The sequence below is a fragment of the Electrona antarctica genome, assembly GCF_951216825.1.
Source record: "Electrona antarctica genome assembly, chromosome: 10".
In the NCBI taxonomy this organism is placed as follows: domain Eukaryota; kingdom Metazoa; phylum Chordata; class Actinopteri; order Myctophiformes; family Myctophidae; genus Electrona; species Electrona antarctica.
The window spans coordinates 10797848-10814897 of NC_136791.1; the positions used below are offsets into that span (position 1 = coordinate 10797848).

Consider the following 17050-nt stretch of genomic DNA (forward strand, 5'->3'; position numbering starts at 1 on the left):
TGCAACTACAAAATACTTGGAACTGAAAAAATGCAGCATTTTGTATTCCCACAAAGCTGTTTGGAGACTTTGGACAAATCACCATCCAGTAATTCAGTACTTCTGGTTGCTGTGGAATCTGAGTGGGATTTGCTTTATTTTAGCTGTAATTTCCTCCTTTTCTAAACATGTTGTTCATCACTTCATTATGAACAACATTTCAAAAGTTTTTTTTTCCCGATATCGATATTTTAATAATCAATATCGATTATTTATCGCGGGAGGACGTATCGATATATATCGCCATATCGATATTTCAGCACACCCCTAATAAATATCCCCATCTGCCGATTGGTCGTGATGTCATCCAGACAACCAATAACAATTAAAACCACAGCATGGTCATCCGTTCCGGACTTTGACAGCGACTGTTAAAGTTAAAAAGCAGTTTCATCCGTCCTTGCATATGACTCATTTCAGATCGATTGGCCAACCCACTGGGGGGGGAATGCATTGGATGAAGATGGATGGAGTCTTAATTGAGTGACAGTCACAAAACAATAAAAAGGTTAAAATTGGAAAGAGGAAAATCAGCTTCCTCACTCCCCAATAGTCAGTGCACATCGTTTGGCCATTGTTCAATGGACAGAGGTTTGTTCATTGTATAGTAGGTAGTGGTACTGTATGTCAATAGACAATGCATCGAGGACCCCCTCTAAAACGAGTTGATACAACTCAAGGGGCTATCCTCTAAAGAAATAAAATTTCAATATATATGCATTTCATTCAAAAAGCACCATCAGGATTTAGGTACTGCATAACAGGCAGGATATTGCATTTCATAAGCACTACAAGTGCAAAAATACAACAAAGGTTTGGAATTGACTACAAATGATTAATGTGTCAAATTCTCCCTCCTTGATCTCAAATAAACACAACACCGATGTGCATGCTTCTGTTCTGGGCAGCGCTGAGATGAACCGATTGCTGATAAAACTAGATCTAAAACAATCCCCAAAATGCAGGTACAATATTGAGATGTGCGTTCACTGGACCAACCGGGGCAGCTTATGGACTCTCCTTAACCACCTGGGCACCGGCAACAGTAGGATATTCTCTAGTGAGGTCTAACAATTACATAACCTAAACGTGATTAATCGCATGATTTATCTAGTAATCACACGAGAAACATACACGTTAAAAAAATAACAACAAAAACTAATAGGAATAAAGAAAAAAAAACGGGGGGACAGATGCAGAGTTCGCTTGTTTCACCTGACAGTTAATGATACGCATTACATTCTTGTTTTCTCAATTAAAAACCCCAAAGAAACCATAATGGTGCTGCAACTGCAGCAGCTGGGTATAATTGTCACTTTATAAATGTCCAGATACCCTGGATACACTTATACTGTATGTTGAAATGTAAGAAAACAATGTTGCACAATAAAATAATGTTGAGAACCATTGTCCAAATGGCTACAATAAATAAATATGCGATTAATTGCGAATAAGATAATGAATTGCGATTAACATAACGGTGAGTTAATCGCGATTAAATTAGTTAACTCGGACAGCCATAAAATTCTCATGTGCAGCTTACTGCCACCATCAAACACTGAGCATACTGTATGTTTTCTATTCCCTGATGGGGCGCACTCTAACTCTCTATTTCTCTGGGAGGCCTCTGCCTCTGCGGTGGGTTGGAAGGATGTGGAGTGGTATGCCCTTCTGTACCCCATTAACATATGGTACTTTAATCACTACAAACGACTCCTGTTACTATTCCTAGTAAGGGGAGACCTTATGGGAGACGGCACTGGCATTAACAATGGATTGGAGACACCTTTTGAAATTGATGGAGCAGCAGATGGTCCTGTATATGACATTACAGTATTGCACTGTGGGTGGCAGGTTCAAATCCCTAGCTATCTGGACAGTACACCGTCTGCTGTACGCAAGATGCTAACAACACGTGGGAAGACCACAACTTCATCCATTTCGAACTGGTACACCTATACGTTAAGCCAGGAACACCTCTGTGTAGTTGTTGCTATATACTAGCCTCGCGTAGCCAGCCTTCATCTCCAGGGTTTAAAGCCCCAAAAAATCCCAAGACTGAAAATGTTTTTTTGCAAACCTGCACTGATCTCATTAAATGACACCTATGAAATCCTCAGGACTGAAATCCGTCCCCAGGACTGAGAACTTTAAGCCCTGCATCTCCCTTTACAAGGCATACGCAGTGATATTAGCATCGCTACACAAGTCTAGCTATATACAGCATCTTGTCTCTGTCAAGTGGAAACCTCATATGTACAAAACTGTTATGTTTTCAGGGTTCAAATTCAGAAGTATCAGATCTTCAAGCTCAGTCGAGCTTGTGGATGTGCTACTTTTGATGCTTCTGTGACACTGATAGGTAGGGCGTTACTTTACAAAAAGAACACAGAGGTTTCTGCCTGTCAGCAACGACATGCCTTAGATTTTCTTTTCACGGGTCCTTGAACAGTAGTTATAAATATAACTCTCTGTTGGAAAACATTTCCGGCACAGTTTTTCCAATATTGAGAGGAGATATTTATTTCCTTCCCCCCAATCTCAGAAAATGTAATATCTCAGGAAACTCTACAATGGTGTGCTGCCACCCATTAATTACTTACTTTTAATAAGTAAACATTTCTTTTCACTAAACTCAATGGAGCTGCTGAATGGAATGGAATCAACACATAACTGACTAGGGGTCATAAGCCTCGGACAGAGTCTAATCTGACACTGTCTGGCAGGGGAAAAAACTATTTCACCAACATTGGAAATCCTGATTAGAGTCTGATAAGGTTTTTGGCCTGTTGCATACAAATATTTAACATAAACAGTTCGCCTCCAAACACCTTGACACAAAAAACTCTTCTGTTTACTCAATTCTTTCAATACATGGAACACAGAATTTTTAGATTACACTTTGCTAGGTTGTGTAGTGTAGTTCCACAGTGTGAAATGGGTGTCGTGGTGTTCTGATTATTTGATTTGCTGTTTGACAAGTATTGACAGATAAAGTGCAACACCACACACACACACACACACACACACACACACACACACACACACACACACACACACACACACACACACACACACACACACACACACACACACACACACACACACACACACACACACACACACACACACACACACACACACACACACACACACACACACACACACACACACAATCCCCTAGGGTGGTTGAATAGAAACCAATGTGGGATATGTTAGTAGAAATGTATTCACAGATTTTACATTATTCTGATAATAATCCCTGACTATTAGCATTTTTGCCACGGGCTGTAGTCGTGGATAGGCCTGTCACAGGTATTACATTATTGTCTATAATTAGTTTGCATCATTATTCGTTATAATAGTTGAAAATATTTCATATGTTTTCAAACATTTTCAAATATCTAGCTTAGTTATGTCATTCATTTTCTTTGTATATTAAGTGCTTCTATCGAATTTGCCCCGTGCAACTTCAAAGCCTAAAAAGGCAAACAGAATTGAATTTTTTATCCATAATTGCTCCAGTGTTAAACAACAAAAACACAATTAAATCGTTAATTGCAATTATTTGTGTGACAATTATTCGTCATGTAAAAATGTCATAATGGCGAAAGCCTTAGTCGTGGTACAATGGTATATGGACACATGATGGCTGGAAATGGGGGGATTGACTCACAAGAGCAAGCTTCAGAGAAACACCAGCAGAGAGCGAGCAGGTTCAATGCTGTTATAAGTTATAAAGGACTTTGATTTAAACACATGGCACGCAGCAGACCCCGCAGGGCTGTTGTTCACATGGTGCGCAGTCAATAAAGTGCAGCTTTAATTACAGAATGGTATCATCAATATTACGTTAGCAGGAACTCACAGTAGCATTCATTGAGCTGACCTAATGACAAGTGGCGGACAGGGACATTTATACAGTCATGTGACTATTCTCATGCTATTTCTTATAGATTTGGGCTCCGTAGTCAAGGTAGTGAAGTTTGCGTGTGCACATTATCGGTATGAACTAATATTTACTACTAATAATAACTAATAATATTGGTATGAACTAATAGCAATTTCAACTTCCATTTGGGTTCATACAATTGTGAGCACTGACCACCCTTCTACTGTCATTCTATGGTCAAAATCAGTGGTTATAAAAAATGTTTTATCTTGAGACCCAAAAGAGAAATTAGATTTGGCCCGTGACTCAAACAAGTGAAAATAGCTCAAGCTCACAATGCGTCGCTTCGCGCTGCATTGTGAGCTTGTAGATCGGTTATTTTCACACAACAAACATTCGTTTTCTAATTTATGGAAGTTTTTATATTTTTCTTTTATTTCTTCATGAAATTACTAATACAATCTTTGCAATTTGTTTTTAATCCATGAAAAATGCTTCCTTTTTTGGGAATGTTTTTTGAAAAGGTTTTGAAAGACCGAAAAATGTGTACGCAAACCACACAAGGGTCCTGAACCAGTGTTTGGGAACCAGTGGTCTCTAAAATAACCACATTAATGGAATAAGTGAGAAATACAGATGAATCAATGATCACAAGGATAGATCACTGATACGACATGCATTCAGCTTTACCTGAAGGTCTTTATATTTCTCCCTTTTGTCCATGAGACGGTGGTAGGCCTTGGTGGCTTCCTGGAACTCCCCGATGTCGATGCACACGGTGATGAAGTTCTCCCAGATCTGCCAGTGCTCAAAGTTACACTTCAGGGCCTCCTGCAGGGTACGGAAGGCTTTGTCCCTACCGAGCAGGAAAGATGCACACATACAATTACACGGTTACACCTTGAGTTATTATAGCCTACATAGCTGTGTTGTGTGCCAAATATAGCAGATCTAAGGCTTACAATGCATCACAGCTATAAAGACAATCTAAAGTGAAAGTGCTTCTAATACTGGTTCAGCTCACTCATAACACCCATTTTGACATTTTGGTCCAGCTCACTCATAACACCCATTTTGGTAATGGAAATGTCGATGGAGAAGTTGCAGTTCTGACAGTGCCACATGCAGACACGCACACGCACACACGCACACACACACACGCACATAGACACGTGTGCGCAACACCCGAGAGATTTTCACACCCACACACATCCATTTAAAAAACGGAAAGATGAGAAAAGCGCTTTGGCTGAATTAGTAGCAGCGCTAACCAGGTTTTAATAGAAGGTTCCCTGCTTTTTAATTTCAGGCCTGAAAGCACACAGGGCTGATTTGCACTGGGACTGAGAGAGACAGAGAGACAGAGAGAGAGAGAGAGAGAGACAGAGAGAGAGAGATGGGGGGAAGATTCACTGGCGGAAGCTGCTGGTTCCTTTCTCAACATGCAGTAGGTTCTTGTATGTGTGTGTGTGTGTGTGTGTGTGTGTGTGTGTGTGTGTGTGTGTGTGTGTCTCTCAGTGTTTGCTGCGTTAGCTACATAGTGCATGTGTCATGGGTGTAGACGGTGCTGGGCCAAGCAGTGTTTTGTGAATGCCATCTCTCTTTCAATGCAGGAGATGGAGAGCTCTCGGCCTTAGAGAGAGAAACGGGACAGTCGAGTTCATCCCCTTAGTGTGTTTGTGTGTGCATTCTTTTGTTTGAGTGAACAAGACAGAATTTATGGACGGAGATTTATGCAAAAACAATAGCCAAGCAATGGCCCGTAATACGGGCCCCGTATTATTATTATTATCTGTAAAACTGTACAGTGTGTGTGTGTGTGTATCCGGGGATCCTGGAAGGTGCCGACTCCTCCCAGGCTCAGGTTCTGTGTTCTGAATGCTGTATCCAGAAGAATTAATGACATCATATAGAGTGACATCATATAGAGTGCCTGGTTGTTTCCTGTCAGATGTTGATGTCTTTGTTCTTTTGCTTCGCTTGTTTTCCGAAAATGTTTCGTGGCCAAACCGTGAAGCATGTTGTCATGTGCATGGCGTGGAAAGACCCATTCATTTAACGCTTATTTGCCTTCCTAGTGGAAATCAGTCTACTGGCATGTTGTCTTTTTTATGTATGCACACACACACACACACACACACACACACACACACACACACACACACACACACACACACACACACACACACACACACACACACACACACACACACACACACACACACACACACACACACACACACACACACACACACACACACACACACACACACACACACACACACACACACACACCTCTATCACATCTAAACAACCTGCCCTCAGAGACAACTGGAATGTTTGTTACTCACTTCTTCTGAAGGCGAATGAAAGCCGTGGAGAGGTTGTTCCATGCCTCTGCATTCTGATAAAAAATAATAAAAAAGAGATGGAATGATGCAATGTAGGAGGCGGAGGACAGCAAAACACAATTTAAACTTTACACACAAGTAAGCACAGGGGGTTTGTTTAGCAGGCAACCACTGGAAGAGTGGCCAGGGGCCCTACAGGCCCCATCGAGCACAAATGGGTTCTGCTGAGTGGTCTGCTGCTAAAGGACATTGGCATGCACATAAACACGCATGCACATACACACGCATGCGCACGCACACACACACACACACACACGCACGAACATACGCACCCACACACAGCCAGCCTACCATATGGGTCATTAAGCGGAATTGGAAAAGCTGCTGCAGGACTGCAGGCATTGTACACAGGTTACTGGGGAAAGGGAGTGGACTTGAACCTGTGTATCACCTGTGTGTGTGTGTGTGTGTGTGTGTGTGTGTGTGTGTGTGTGTGTGTGTGTGTGTGTGTGTGTGTGTGTGTGTGTGTGTGTGTGTAGGGTAGAACGGGTCAGTGCATGAGGGAGTTTAAGGAGGACCAATAGTGTTGTGTTATGCTCCTCCCGGGTGTAACAGAGTGCATTATGGGGTGGCAGTGGCTCAGGAGGTAGAGCGACTGCTTGGAGACCGGAAAGGTTCCCGGTTCGATCCCCGGCTCCCCCAGAGTCAGGGTCGAAGTGTCCTTGAGCAAGACACTGATCCCCTAATTGCTCCCAATGAGCAGGCTGGTGCCTTGCATGGTTTCCGCTGCCATCTGTGTATGTCTGTGTGTGTGTGTGTGTGTGTGTAACTGGGTGAATGTAGTGCACAATCTAAGTAAAGCTCCTTGCATAAAGGCTAGGGGGGGGGGGGGGGGGGTAGGGGAGTACATAATACTAATTATATTATTATTACTGTATAATTCACCCTTTGTCAGTCCTGCCCGTGGTTGTGCCCTCTTCGCACCCATTGGTTGCTGTTTCGTGGTTGGACAAAAATCCTTTCTCTCCATCCACTACCATTGAAATAATGTGTTTTTCAGTTGCTTCGTATTGATATTCTGTGCATCAATTGTTATTTTAAACTTGATGTCAGTAAAAAAGGAACATCACAGATGCAGCATGGTGACCGCAGGGCATATCATGTTTGTTTTGAGTTTTTTCCAAAAATGATGTTTTAGCAAATTCAACATACGGTAAACAAGGCGGAACCATGGCGGAACAAGGCAGAAAGATCCTGCTGGTTAGTCAGTCAGGGACCAACGGGAAGGCTGACAAAGGGTGAATTGCATATACAGTACATGAAATGTGTCCTATGCATCTAGTCATCCTAAAACTAGATTGGGAGCAGTGAGTGCTGTTAGTGCTGTACTTACATCTGGCTCCAGTCTGACACACCACTGGAAGGCTCGGGCTGCACCCTCATAGCGCTCGATGCCCTTGTCCAGGGCTAAGTAGGCACAGCCTAGGGAGAACCACACCCCCAGCTGACAACACACGCACACGCACGCACGCACGCACGCACGCACACCCACACACACACACACACACACACACACACACACACACACACACACACACACACACACACACACACACACACACACACACACACACACACACACACACACACACACACACACACACACACACACACACACACATTTAACATCTTTATTTGCATTCACATTTTACAAGAAATTCTTGAACACAAACAATAGTGGATGCGCAAACTTGAAAAAACTCTACAACAAGTGCTTCAGGATACAGATCACGGGTACAGAAAGCATCGCCTTCTCCATATATTGCAGACACTGAACAGAATTTTGCCGATGCCTTAGCTCTCGGCTTGGGCATGCCTGCAATATGCAGGCCCCCTCACACACACACACACACACACACCAAATACATTATTAATACCCAAATCATTTGCTGGCAAAAAATAAGTACTGGTAATTCACTGCAAGTGTACAGTGAAAATCACAGCACAAACAAATGATCCGACTATTTTGATCACATCAACATATGACAGCATGTGCGTTGCCAGGTTGACGCGACGCACACAAACAAGCTTTTTTCCCCCCCTTCCCCAAGTACAAAAACACGCACAGCTTTTCTGCTTTCTTAAACTCCTGCTAAGTGAAACCTCATCACCGCACGAGGCACAGGAGAGACATATACAACGTAGGAAAAATACTAATAATACTTAAAAAGAAGAAAAGAAAAGAAAGAATAAGAAATAAAAAAGCCTTAAGAAAATGTCTGCGTGCGCTCCGCCCGTGGACGAGCACAGGGGAAAGTTTTCCTTGGGCGGTGGCCCACCTGTCAAACACCCAGAGTGACGGCGCTGGCTGGCTGGCTGGGGGCCCCTAGCCCACTGACTGATGGCTGGGGGCCCCTATAGCCCCCTGACTGACAAGACCCCGTTTATGCAAATCAGACCCTCTGTCAAGGCTTCAGGAATGGCCTCTTTCCAGCGGTGGAAAGTAACCAAGTACATTTACTTAAGGTATCTTTTTACTTGAGAAATTCCACTACTCAAATATTGTACATTTACTCCACTACAATTATTTGAAAACTTTAGTTACTCGTTACTTTGTAGATTTTGATTATTATTATTACAAAACATACATTAACCACTTCAGCCCCACAGTATATACAAGTCAATTTTCAAGTCAATTTTGAATTCCGGACTTTTACTCGTATTAGAGTATTTCTACATTGTAGTATTGATGCTTTTACTTAAGTAAAACATGATGCGAGTACTTTTTCCACCACTGCTGATTGACAAGACCCTGTTTATGCAAATCAGCCCCACTGTCAGTCTTCAGGAATGGCCTCTTTCCTCCCTCCCTCAATGTCTGTCTGTCTCCTTCCATCTCTCCCTCTCTCCTCGTCTGTCTGTCTCCTTCCATCTCTTTCACCCTCTCCTCTCCTCTCCTCTCCTCTCCTCTCCTCTCCTCTCCTCTCCTCTCCTCTCCTCTCCTCTCCTCTCCCCTCCCCTCTCCCTCTCCGTATGTCTCCTTCCATCTCTTTCACTCTCTCTTTGTCACTGTCTTGTTCTCTCTCTCTCTCCCCCCCCCTCTCTCTCCCCCCCCCCCTCTCTCTCTCTCTCTCCTCTCCTCTCCCCCCCCCCCCTCTCTCTCTCTCTCTCTCTCTCCCCCCCTCTCTCTCTCCCCCCCCCCCTCTCTCTCTCTCTCTCTCTCTCTCCTCTCCCTGTTTCATGTGGTCTCCGTGTCTCTTGACAGGTCTGACAAGAAGAGACAGTGAGTGGCTTCTGTTTGCTCTTGCAGCAAAGACCCATACTGTATCGTGTGAGGTGGAGAGAGCAAGCAAGTGAGAGGCAGAGGGAAAGAGAGCCAAAAGAGAGAGAGAGAGAGAGAGAGAGAGAGAGAGAGAGAGAGGGGTGTTTATAAGCCCATCATCATCTGTATTATACCAAGTCAAAGCGTTAGCCCGGCTACCGGAAAGCCCCTGTAACTCGATCAACAACACTGGTTGAAAAATCAAGGTACAAGGTCACCGTGGCCAAACAAGTTAATTTCTGACTTCCGATTAGGGGATGACATATTCAATTAAGTTAAGACAGAGGCCAGAAGAGTGCAGGACAACAGGAAATCAGCTCAGTTCTCTCCACTCACCAGAGGGACACCGAACCGAATCCCCCGTCATCCATTCTCTCCATTTTAACCCTATTTGACATAAATGAGCTTATATCATTTGAAAATGCTATCATTTTTATTTACCTGACTACCGTATATTTCATTCTGACAAGCTATAAGTTGATAATATTCCCAAAGTATTTTTTTTTTTAGAATGAGAGCTTTGTTTAAGTGCAGCTCTGACCTGCTGACGTCACATCAGATTACTTCTGCAGTCTGCACGCATGTCTTGTTGACATCTGTTCCTGGAAATGCTAAGAATATTTCCAGCTTGTTGGAAATACATACTGTATAAGTAAAACTGGTTAGGCTTGTCAAATGACAAGCCATCTCATTTATGTCCAATATCAAAAGGTTACAATGGAGATCTTCGTTCCTACTCTCACCTATGGTCATGAAGTGTGGGTCATGACCGAAAGAATAAGGTCGCGAATACAAGCGGCCGAAATGAGTTTTCTTCGACGGGTGGCTGGCATCTCCCTTAGAGATAGGGTGAGAAGTTCAGTCACACGAGAGAGACTCGGAGTAGAACCGCTGCTCCTTCGCCTGGAAAGGAGTCAGCTGAGGTGGTTCGGGCATCTGGTTAGGATGCCTCTCGGGCGCCTCCCTAGGGAGGTCCTCGACGCACGTCCCACTGGGAGGAGACCCCGGGGCAGACCAAGGCGCAGTTGGAGGAAATACATCGACTCACTGGCCTTGGAACGTCTCGGAATCCCCCAGGAGGAAGTCACTAATGTTGCTCTGGAGAGGGAAGTCTGGAGCACTCTGGTGGAGCTGTTGCCCCCGCGACCCGACTACGGATAAGCGGTTGAAGATGGATGGATGGATGGATGGACAATGGAGATCATGGCCGGGAGAAGGGACACAGCTTTGACAGTGACGTTGCCGCCTGGTCTACATATCATAGATGAATGACTGATGTCACAGAATGGCCACATGAAGTCTGAGATCAGTCTTGTTTTTGTTTTTGCTCTATTGTTCGTCCACGGCCCACACCGTGCCTCTCCTTCATTGTGACCTCTCAGTTGTCATCCTACAAATCATGCATTCCTCCTCTCCTTCCTCCCGCCTCCTCCTTACCCACTTCTAACGTATGTGTCTCTCTCCTCCTCATCCTCTCCAGTGTCATCTCTGCATCATTTCTAAACCCCTCTCCTCCAAAACACCCCCTCTCTCAATCTTCCAAATCTTCGTTCCTCACCATTCCCTTTCTGTCCAATCCTCTCCTCCGTTGTGCTCTGGCCACAGTTCATTTATAAGGGTTAATTTACTCAGCAATTTTCCACGGGTACATTTTTACACTCTCACGTCTACAGTCAGTGTTGCTGCATAGGCGGCAGCCTGGTTGACACATGTGAGATAGAAGCAGACTTGGGTAGCGACAAAATCCCAGACACCACTTCCTCAGAGCCTGAAAAGGACGAATGTGTGTGTTGCCTGTGATGTGTGGTGCCTGTGATGTGTGTGTGTGTGTGTGTGTGTGTGTGTGTGTGTGTGTGTGTGTGTGTGTGCGTGCGTGCGTGCACATCGTCTGCAATGTGTATTGGGTTACATTTCTGCCCTTTCAATGCACTCCATCCAATTGGTGGAGTGTCTTTAAACAGAAATTAAAAATAAGTAGTAAGTAGTATCCATGTAGAACGTTCTGCCGGAAAACTACGTTGTGAAAATTCAGTCATCTCTGTATTTTCTTATTGAAAAAGAACTAAGAACGAGAATGAAAAAGAATCTATGTTTGAACATTATAAATAATGACTCCCTGAAATCCAGAAAGGATTGTTTGAATTAGATGGAAATGATTGTAGGACTGCTGTTCTGTTTTCAAAGATTTAGCCTTTTGGATTTGATTAGTGTATAATGAATATTGAGTGAACTGCTGCACCATATTTCAATGTGTATGAGCAAATGAGATGCAGTGTGTGTGTGTGTGTGTGTGTGTGTGTGTGTGTGTGTGTGATGAGAATGTGAATTTGTGTGTGAGAGATAGAGAGAGCATAAAATAATATGTTTTACATTGTTATAATGATCATTCGACTCAAAACAATAACCTCGATTCTCTCCCAGACTCCCTCCAAAGTCAGAGTTCAGAGTTTTAATGAATGTAAAATTATGTACACAATGTAATTTGCATACAAATGTGTGGGACTTTATTTGACTTTGAGTTTTTATTTTTAAATAGTTCATCAAAAATGCTCTCTCACACACACATACCAGTGTGCCGGTGATCACCATCCTTGGTGCCAATGTTGGCACTGGTGCCTAAGGTTGCCTACCCCTGGTCTAACACATGATCTTTTCTTAGAATTAGACGGGATGATTTAGATCGCGAGTTATTAACATTTTAAGATTTTCGGTCTCGTCGGCTAAACAGGGGGGGGAACATGTTCGATGACGTCCCACTGTTGCGCTCCCAGCCTGTGGAGCGATGCGCTCCCAGCCTGTGGAGCGATGCGCTCCTAGCCTGTGGAGCGATGCGCTCCCAGCCTGTGGAGCGATGCGCTCCCAGCCTGTGGAGCGATGCGCTCCTAGCCTGTGGAGCGATGCGCTCCTAGCCTGTGGAGCGATGCGCTCCCAGCCTGTGGAGCGATGCGCTCCTAGCCTGTGGAGCGATGCGCTCCCAGCCTGTGGAGCGATGCGCTCCCAGCCTGTGGAGCGATGCGCTCCCAGCCTGTGGAGCGATGCGCTCCCAGCCTGTGGAGCGATGCGCTCCCAGCCTGTGGAGCGATGCGCTCCTAGCCTGTGGAGCGATGCGCTCCTAGCCTGTGGAGCGATGCGCTCCTAGCCTGTGGAGCGATGCGCTCCCAGCCTGTGGAGCGATGCGCTCCTAGCCTGTGGAGCGATGCGCTCCTAGCCTGTGGAGCGATGCGCTCCTAGCCTGTGGAGCGATGCGCTCCCAGCCTGTGGAGCGATGCGCTCCCAGCCTGTGGAGCGATGCGCTCCCAGCCTGTGGAGCGATGCGCTCCCAGCCTGTGGAGCGATGCGCTCCCAGCCTGTGGAGCGATGCGCTCCCAGCCTGTGGAGCGATGCGCTCCTAGCCTGTGGAGCGATGCGCTCCTAGCCTGTGGAGCGATGCGCTCCTAGCCTGTGGAGCGATGCGCTCCTAGCCTGTGGAGCGATGCGCTCCTAGCCTGTGGAGCGATGCGCTCCTAGTCTGTGGAGCGATGCGCTCCTAGCCTGTGGAGCGATGCGCTCCTAGCCTGTGGAGCGATGCGCTCCTAGTCTGTGGAGCGATGCGCTCCTAGCCTGTGGAGCGGTGCGCTCCTAGCCTGTGGAGCGGTGCGCTCCTAGCCTGTGGAGCGATGCGCTCCTAGCCTGTGGAGCGGTGCGCTCCTAGCCTGTGGAGCGATGCGCTCCCAGCCTGTGGAGCGATGCGCTCCTAGCCTGTGGAGCGGTGCGCTCCTAGCCTGTGGAGCGATGCGCTCCTAGCCTGTGGAGCGATGCGCTCCCAGCCTGTGGAGCGATGCGCTCCTAGCCTGTGGAGCGATGCGCTCCCAGCCTGTGGAGCGATGCGCTCCTAGCCTGTGGAGCGATGCGCTCCTAGCCTGTGGAGCGGTGCGCTCCTAGCCTGTGGAGCGATGCGCTCCTAGCCTGTGGAGCGGTGCGCTCCTAGCCTGTGGAGCGATGCGCTCCCAGCCTGTGGAGCGATGCGCTCCTAGCCTGTGGAGCGATGCGCTCCTAGCCTGTGGAGCGATGCGCTCCTAGCCTGTGGAGCGGTGCGCTCCTAGCCTGTGGAGCGATGCGCTCCCAGCCTGTGGAGCGATGCGCTCCCAGCCTGTGGAGCGATGCGCTCCTAGCCTGTGGAGCGATGCGCTCCTAGTCTGTGGAGCGATGCGCTCCTAGCCTGTGGAGCGATGCGCTCCTAGTCTGTGGAGCGATGCGCTCCTAGCCTGTGGAGCGATGCGCTCCTAGTCTGTGGAGCGATGCGCTCCTAGCCTGTGGAGCGATGCGATCGGTTCTGTTGCGCTCCCAGCCTGTGGAGCGATGCAATCGGTTCTGTTGCGCTCCTAGCCTGTGGAGCGATGCGATCGGTTTTGATATCATTATTCTGTAGCGCTCCCAGCCTGTGGAGCGATGCGATCGGTTTTGATATCATTACTCTGTAGCGCTCCCAGCCTGTGGAGCGATGCGATCGGTTTTGATATCATTAATCTCCGTCCTATTAATCAATCTCAGTCCTGGGCATCAGAGTGTACTAATTACTAGGACGGAGATCTCCGTTTGGGGCCCTCAACCTGTTAACAAGGGTCGGTTATGTATTATTACGTTATTGTCCAGGTTGTTGTTAAGACGTGTGCATTGGCACTTATTATATTATTCTATATTACTGCACAACATGGCAAATGTTTTATCAGTCAATGCAAGATATACTGAACATCATATTTAATTTAGAATGATATACAATATTATATACAGTATTATAATTATATTATAATTATATATTATATATAATTATATTTAGGCTTCGATTATTGATGATCGATTATGTAACAATGCTGCATTGCATTCGAAATGCATTGCTGAATCGATTATTTTTGACACCACTAGTTCTTGTACAGTAGCTCAGCGTTTGTACCTGTAAGGTGTTGACGCGGACAGACTGCTCGAAGCAGTCCACGCACTGCTGGAAGTCCTTGTTGCGCAGGTGCAGCAGGGCCTTGGAGCGCATGGCGCGGGCGCTGCGCCCACCCGAGAGCTCCCACGCCCGGTCATAGTACTGATGCTCCCTCAAGACATCTCCCAGCAGACAATACAGAGTGGGAGTCTCCTTCTTCTCCAGCTCCCTCCGCAGGATCTCCTCTGCCTGGGACACACAACATATCACAATCAATAATGTCAAATGTCAATACATTGTTGTTTTTAGATTTAGTCAAAGTCTTATGATCTGATCGGCTCAGAGACGGGTGCATAGGCAGGGATCAGAGTGTACAGAATAACATTGACGCACACACCGTCTACACTTGCACAATAAGGAGATTATTTCAGCAACGTTTAGGTCAATATAGAGGAGTCCTTATTGTGCAAGTGTAGACGGGTGTGGGTCATATTATTTTAATCTATACATTTAGTTTGTTAAACCTTTCTCCATAGTAACGATACAGAGTTTACTGGAATAACTGAGTAGGTGTTGGCCAAATATCAGCGTTAACAAACCTTCGACAAGGAATAACAAGCTAAAGGGAAGACTTTAGTAGGTATTTGGGCCAAGAAGGTACTGTAGGACATAAAGATGAAGGAGAAAAAGAGGTAAAGGGGCAGAGAGGTATTATGGGGTGGATGGATGCTGCTGATGGTGTCAAGAGAAGAGGTGAGAGAGGGCAGTGGAGTGGAACAAGCAAAGGAGAGCAGAAAGAAGTGTGAAGAATGGAAAGGTGGTGTAGAGAGAACAAAACAGGGAAAGAAAAAAAAAGTTGACATCTGTGAAGAGAAAAACAAGGTTTGAGAGATATGAATACAAGCCATAGAAGAAGACTGTTTTTTGACTACCCATAATACTACTAGGAAACTCAACTTCAAATCAAACAAAACCAGTGATTCCCGTGAAGCAAATTGTTCAGGGCAAACCAAGGCCAACATATACACCTGCTCTCTCCAGCAGAGACAATTCCCAGAGAATGAAAACACAGCTGTGTAAGTAGAACGACGAGTGGACTCAAGACCCCTCGTTTGAGTTGAGATCGTGACGTGTGCTGCTGCCTTTGGGGCCAAGCCCCCAATCAATATTCTCTTCACTGTGCATCTACAGTATCAGGCAAAAATAAATCTACTGTACTGTATGCTAAGCGGAAAATCTGACTATAAAGTGGTTGTCAGATCAAATATTAAAGGGATATTTCACTTTAAAAAATGTTTTATCATCTACTCAGGTTTATGTGAACACCCCTGACAGTTTTTAAGTTGCTTGATTCAGTATTTAGACATCTTTTTTCTGGTAACTGATACTGCCCTCCTAATACGTGAGGTGCCAGTGTTCTTTTTTTATTTACATTCTTCATAACAAATCCAGTGTGGTAAGACGGTGTTATTATTAGGGCTGTCAAAAACTATTAAAGTTGTAGTGAAATGAAAAATACGTTTTTCACACTTTTAGACCATATCCGTGGTCATCATATGGGCATACCTGACAATGGATGCCAAAAAAATGGGCAAATTCAAATTTTCGTGTTTTTATATCAAAAGTCCATAAAATGTTTTTGTAATTACTTCCTGAAAACGAAAACATGCTGCGTGATGACGTGTCGAGGCCCACATCAATAAAAGACAATAAAAATGAAGCTCACCAGTTTGATTCCCATATATGCCCGTCCGTCAGAACACAGGTGCTACTGATTATAGAAATCCTGCGTTTTTAATCCAATTGAAGATGACATCCAGACAGTGTATTACTCGTTTTCAACCTAATCATCATGCTAAAATATGTATATAGGTTGTGTACAGGTTAGAAAGAAATTCCCTGGCTTTTCTGCCGTCTCTGTCACTGTAAACAAACCACTGTGCATGAGACGGACGTATAGGACCCATAGCCTGGAGGGATGCAACGCTCTGATTGGTTTAGAAACTTCAGAGCCAGCGTTTCAACCTGAAACTTCAAAATAAAATGCCCACCATTTCCGTTTCACTACACCTTTAAAATGTTAAATCAGATGGGATTATGGGATGTATGAGGCGGGTCATCAAAGCATGCATTAATTGCGTTAACATTTTTAATTAATTAATTTCACAAATGTATTTATTTTAGTTATTTTGACAGCCCTAGTTCACAGACAAATGGACGGACACACACGGACGGACAGGAGCGAAAACAGTCTCTGGCATTTGGCGGAGACAATAAACCTTTAAACCGATTTAAAGCAGTTTCCTGGTGGTGCAGCCTGGTGGTACACCGACCATTATGCTCCTTGAGGGTCACAAGGTCATGAGTTCAGGTTCCTATGACATCTCGCATGTCTCTTCCTATGTCTCTACTCCTTTGCCTTCTCACTACTGTCCTATCTGTCTATACATTCCAGAAACCTCCATCTGTGTTTACTGTATGCGTGTCGTACCGTACGGCGATGTATAAATGAGCCCTCAGCCAGAGCATTTACGCGA

General features: G+C 45.2%; 1 protein-coding gene across 1 annotated transcript in view; it reads right to left on the minus strand.

The window, feature by feature from the left end:
- The window catches only part of ttc27 (tetratricopeptide repeat domain 27), a 174091-nt gene that overhangs the window by 18536 nt on the left and 138505 nt on the right, over positions 1-17050 (minus strand). Inside the window, exons 13-16 of the mRNA XM_079512396.1 lie at positions 14535-14762; positions 7676-7786; positions 6283-6335; positions 4622-4787 (exon numbers count right to left, since the gene is read on the minus strand). Coding sequence (XP_079368522.1) covers positions 4622-4787; positions 6283-6335; positions 7676-7786; positions 14535-14762 — 558 coding nt within the window. The remainder of the gene's footprint in view (positions 1-4621; positions 4788-6282; positions 6336-7675; positions 7787-14534; positions 14763-17050) is intronic.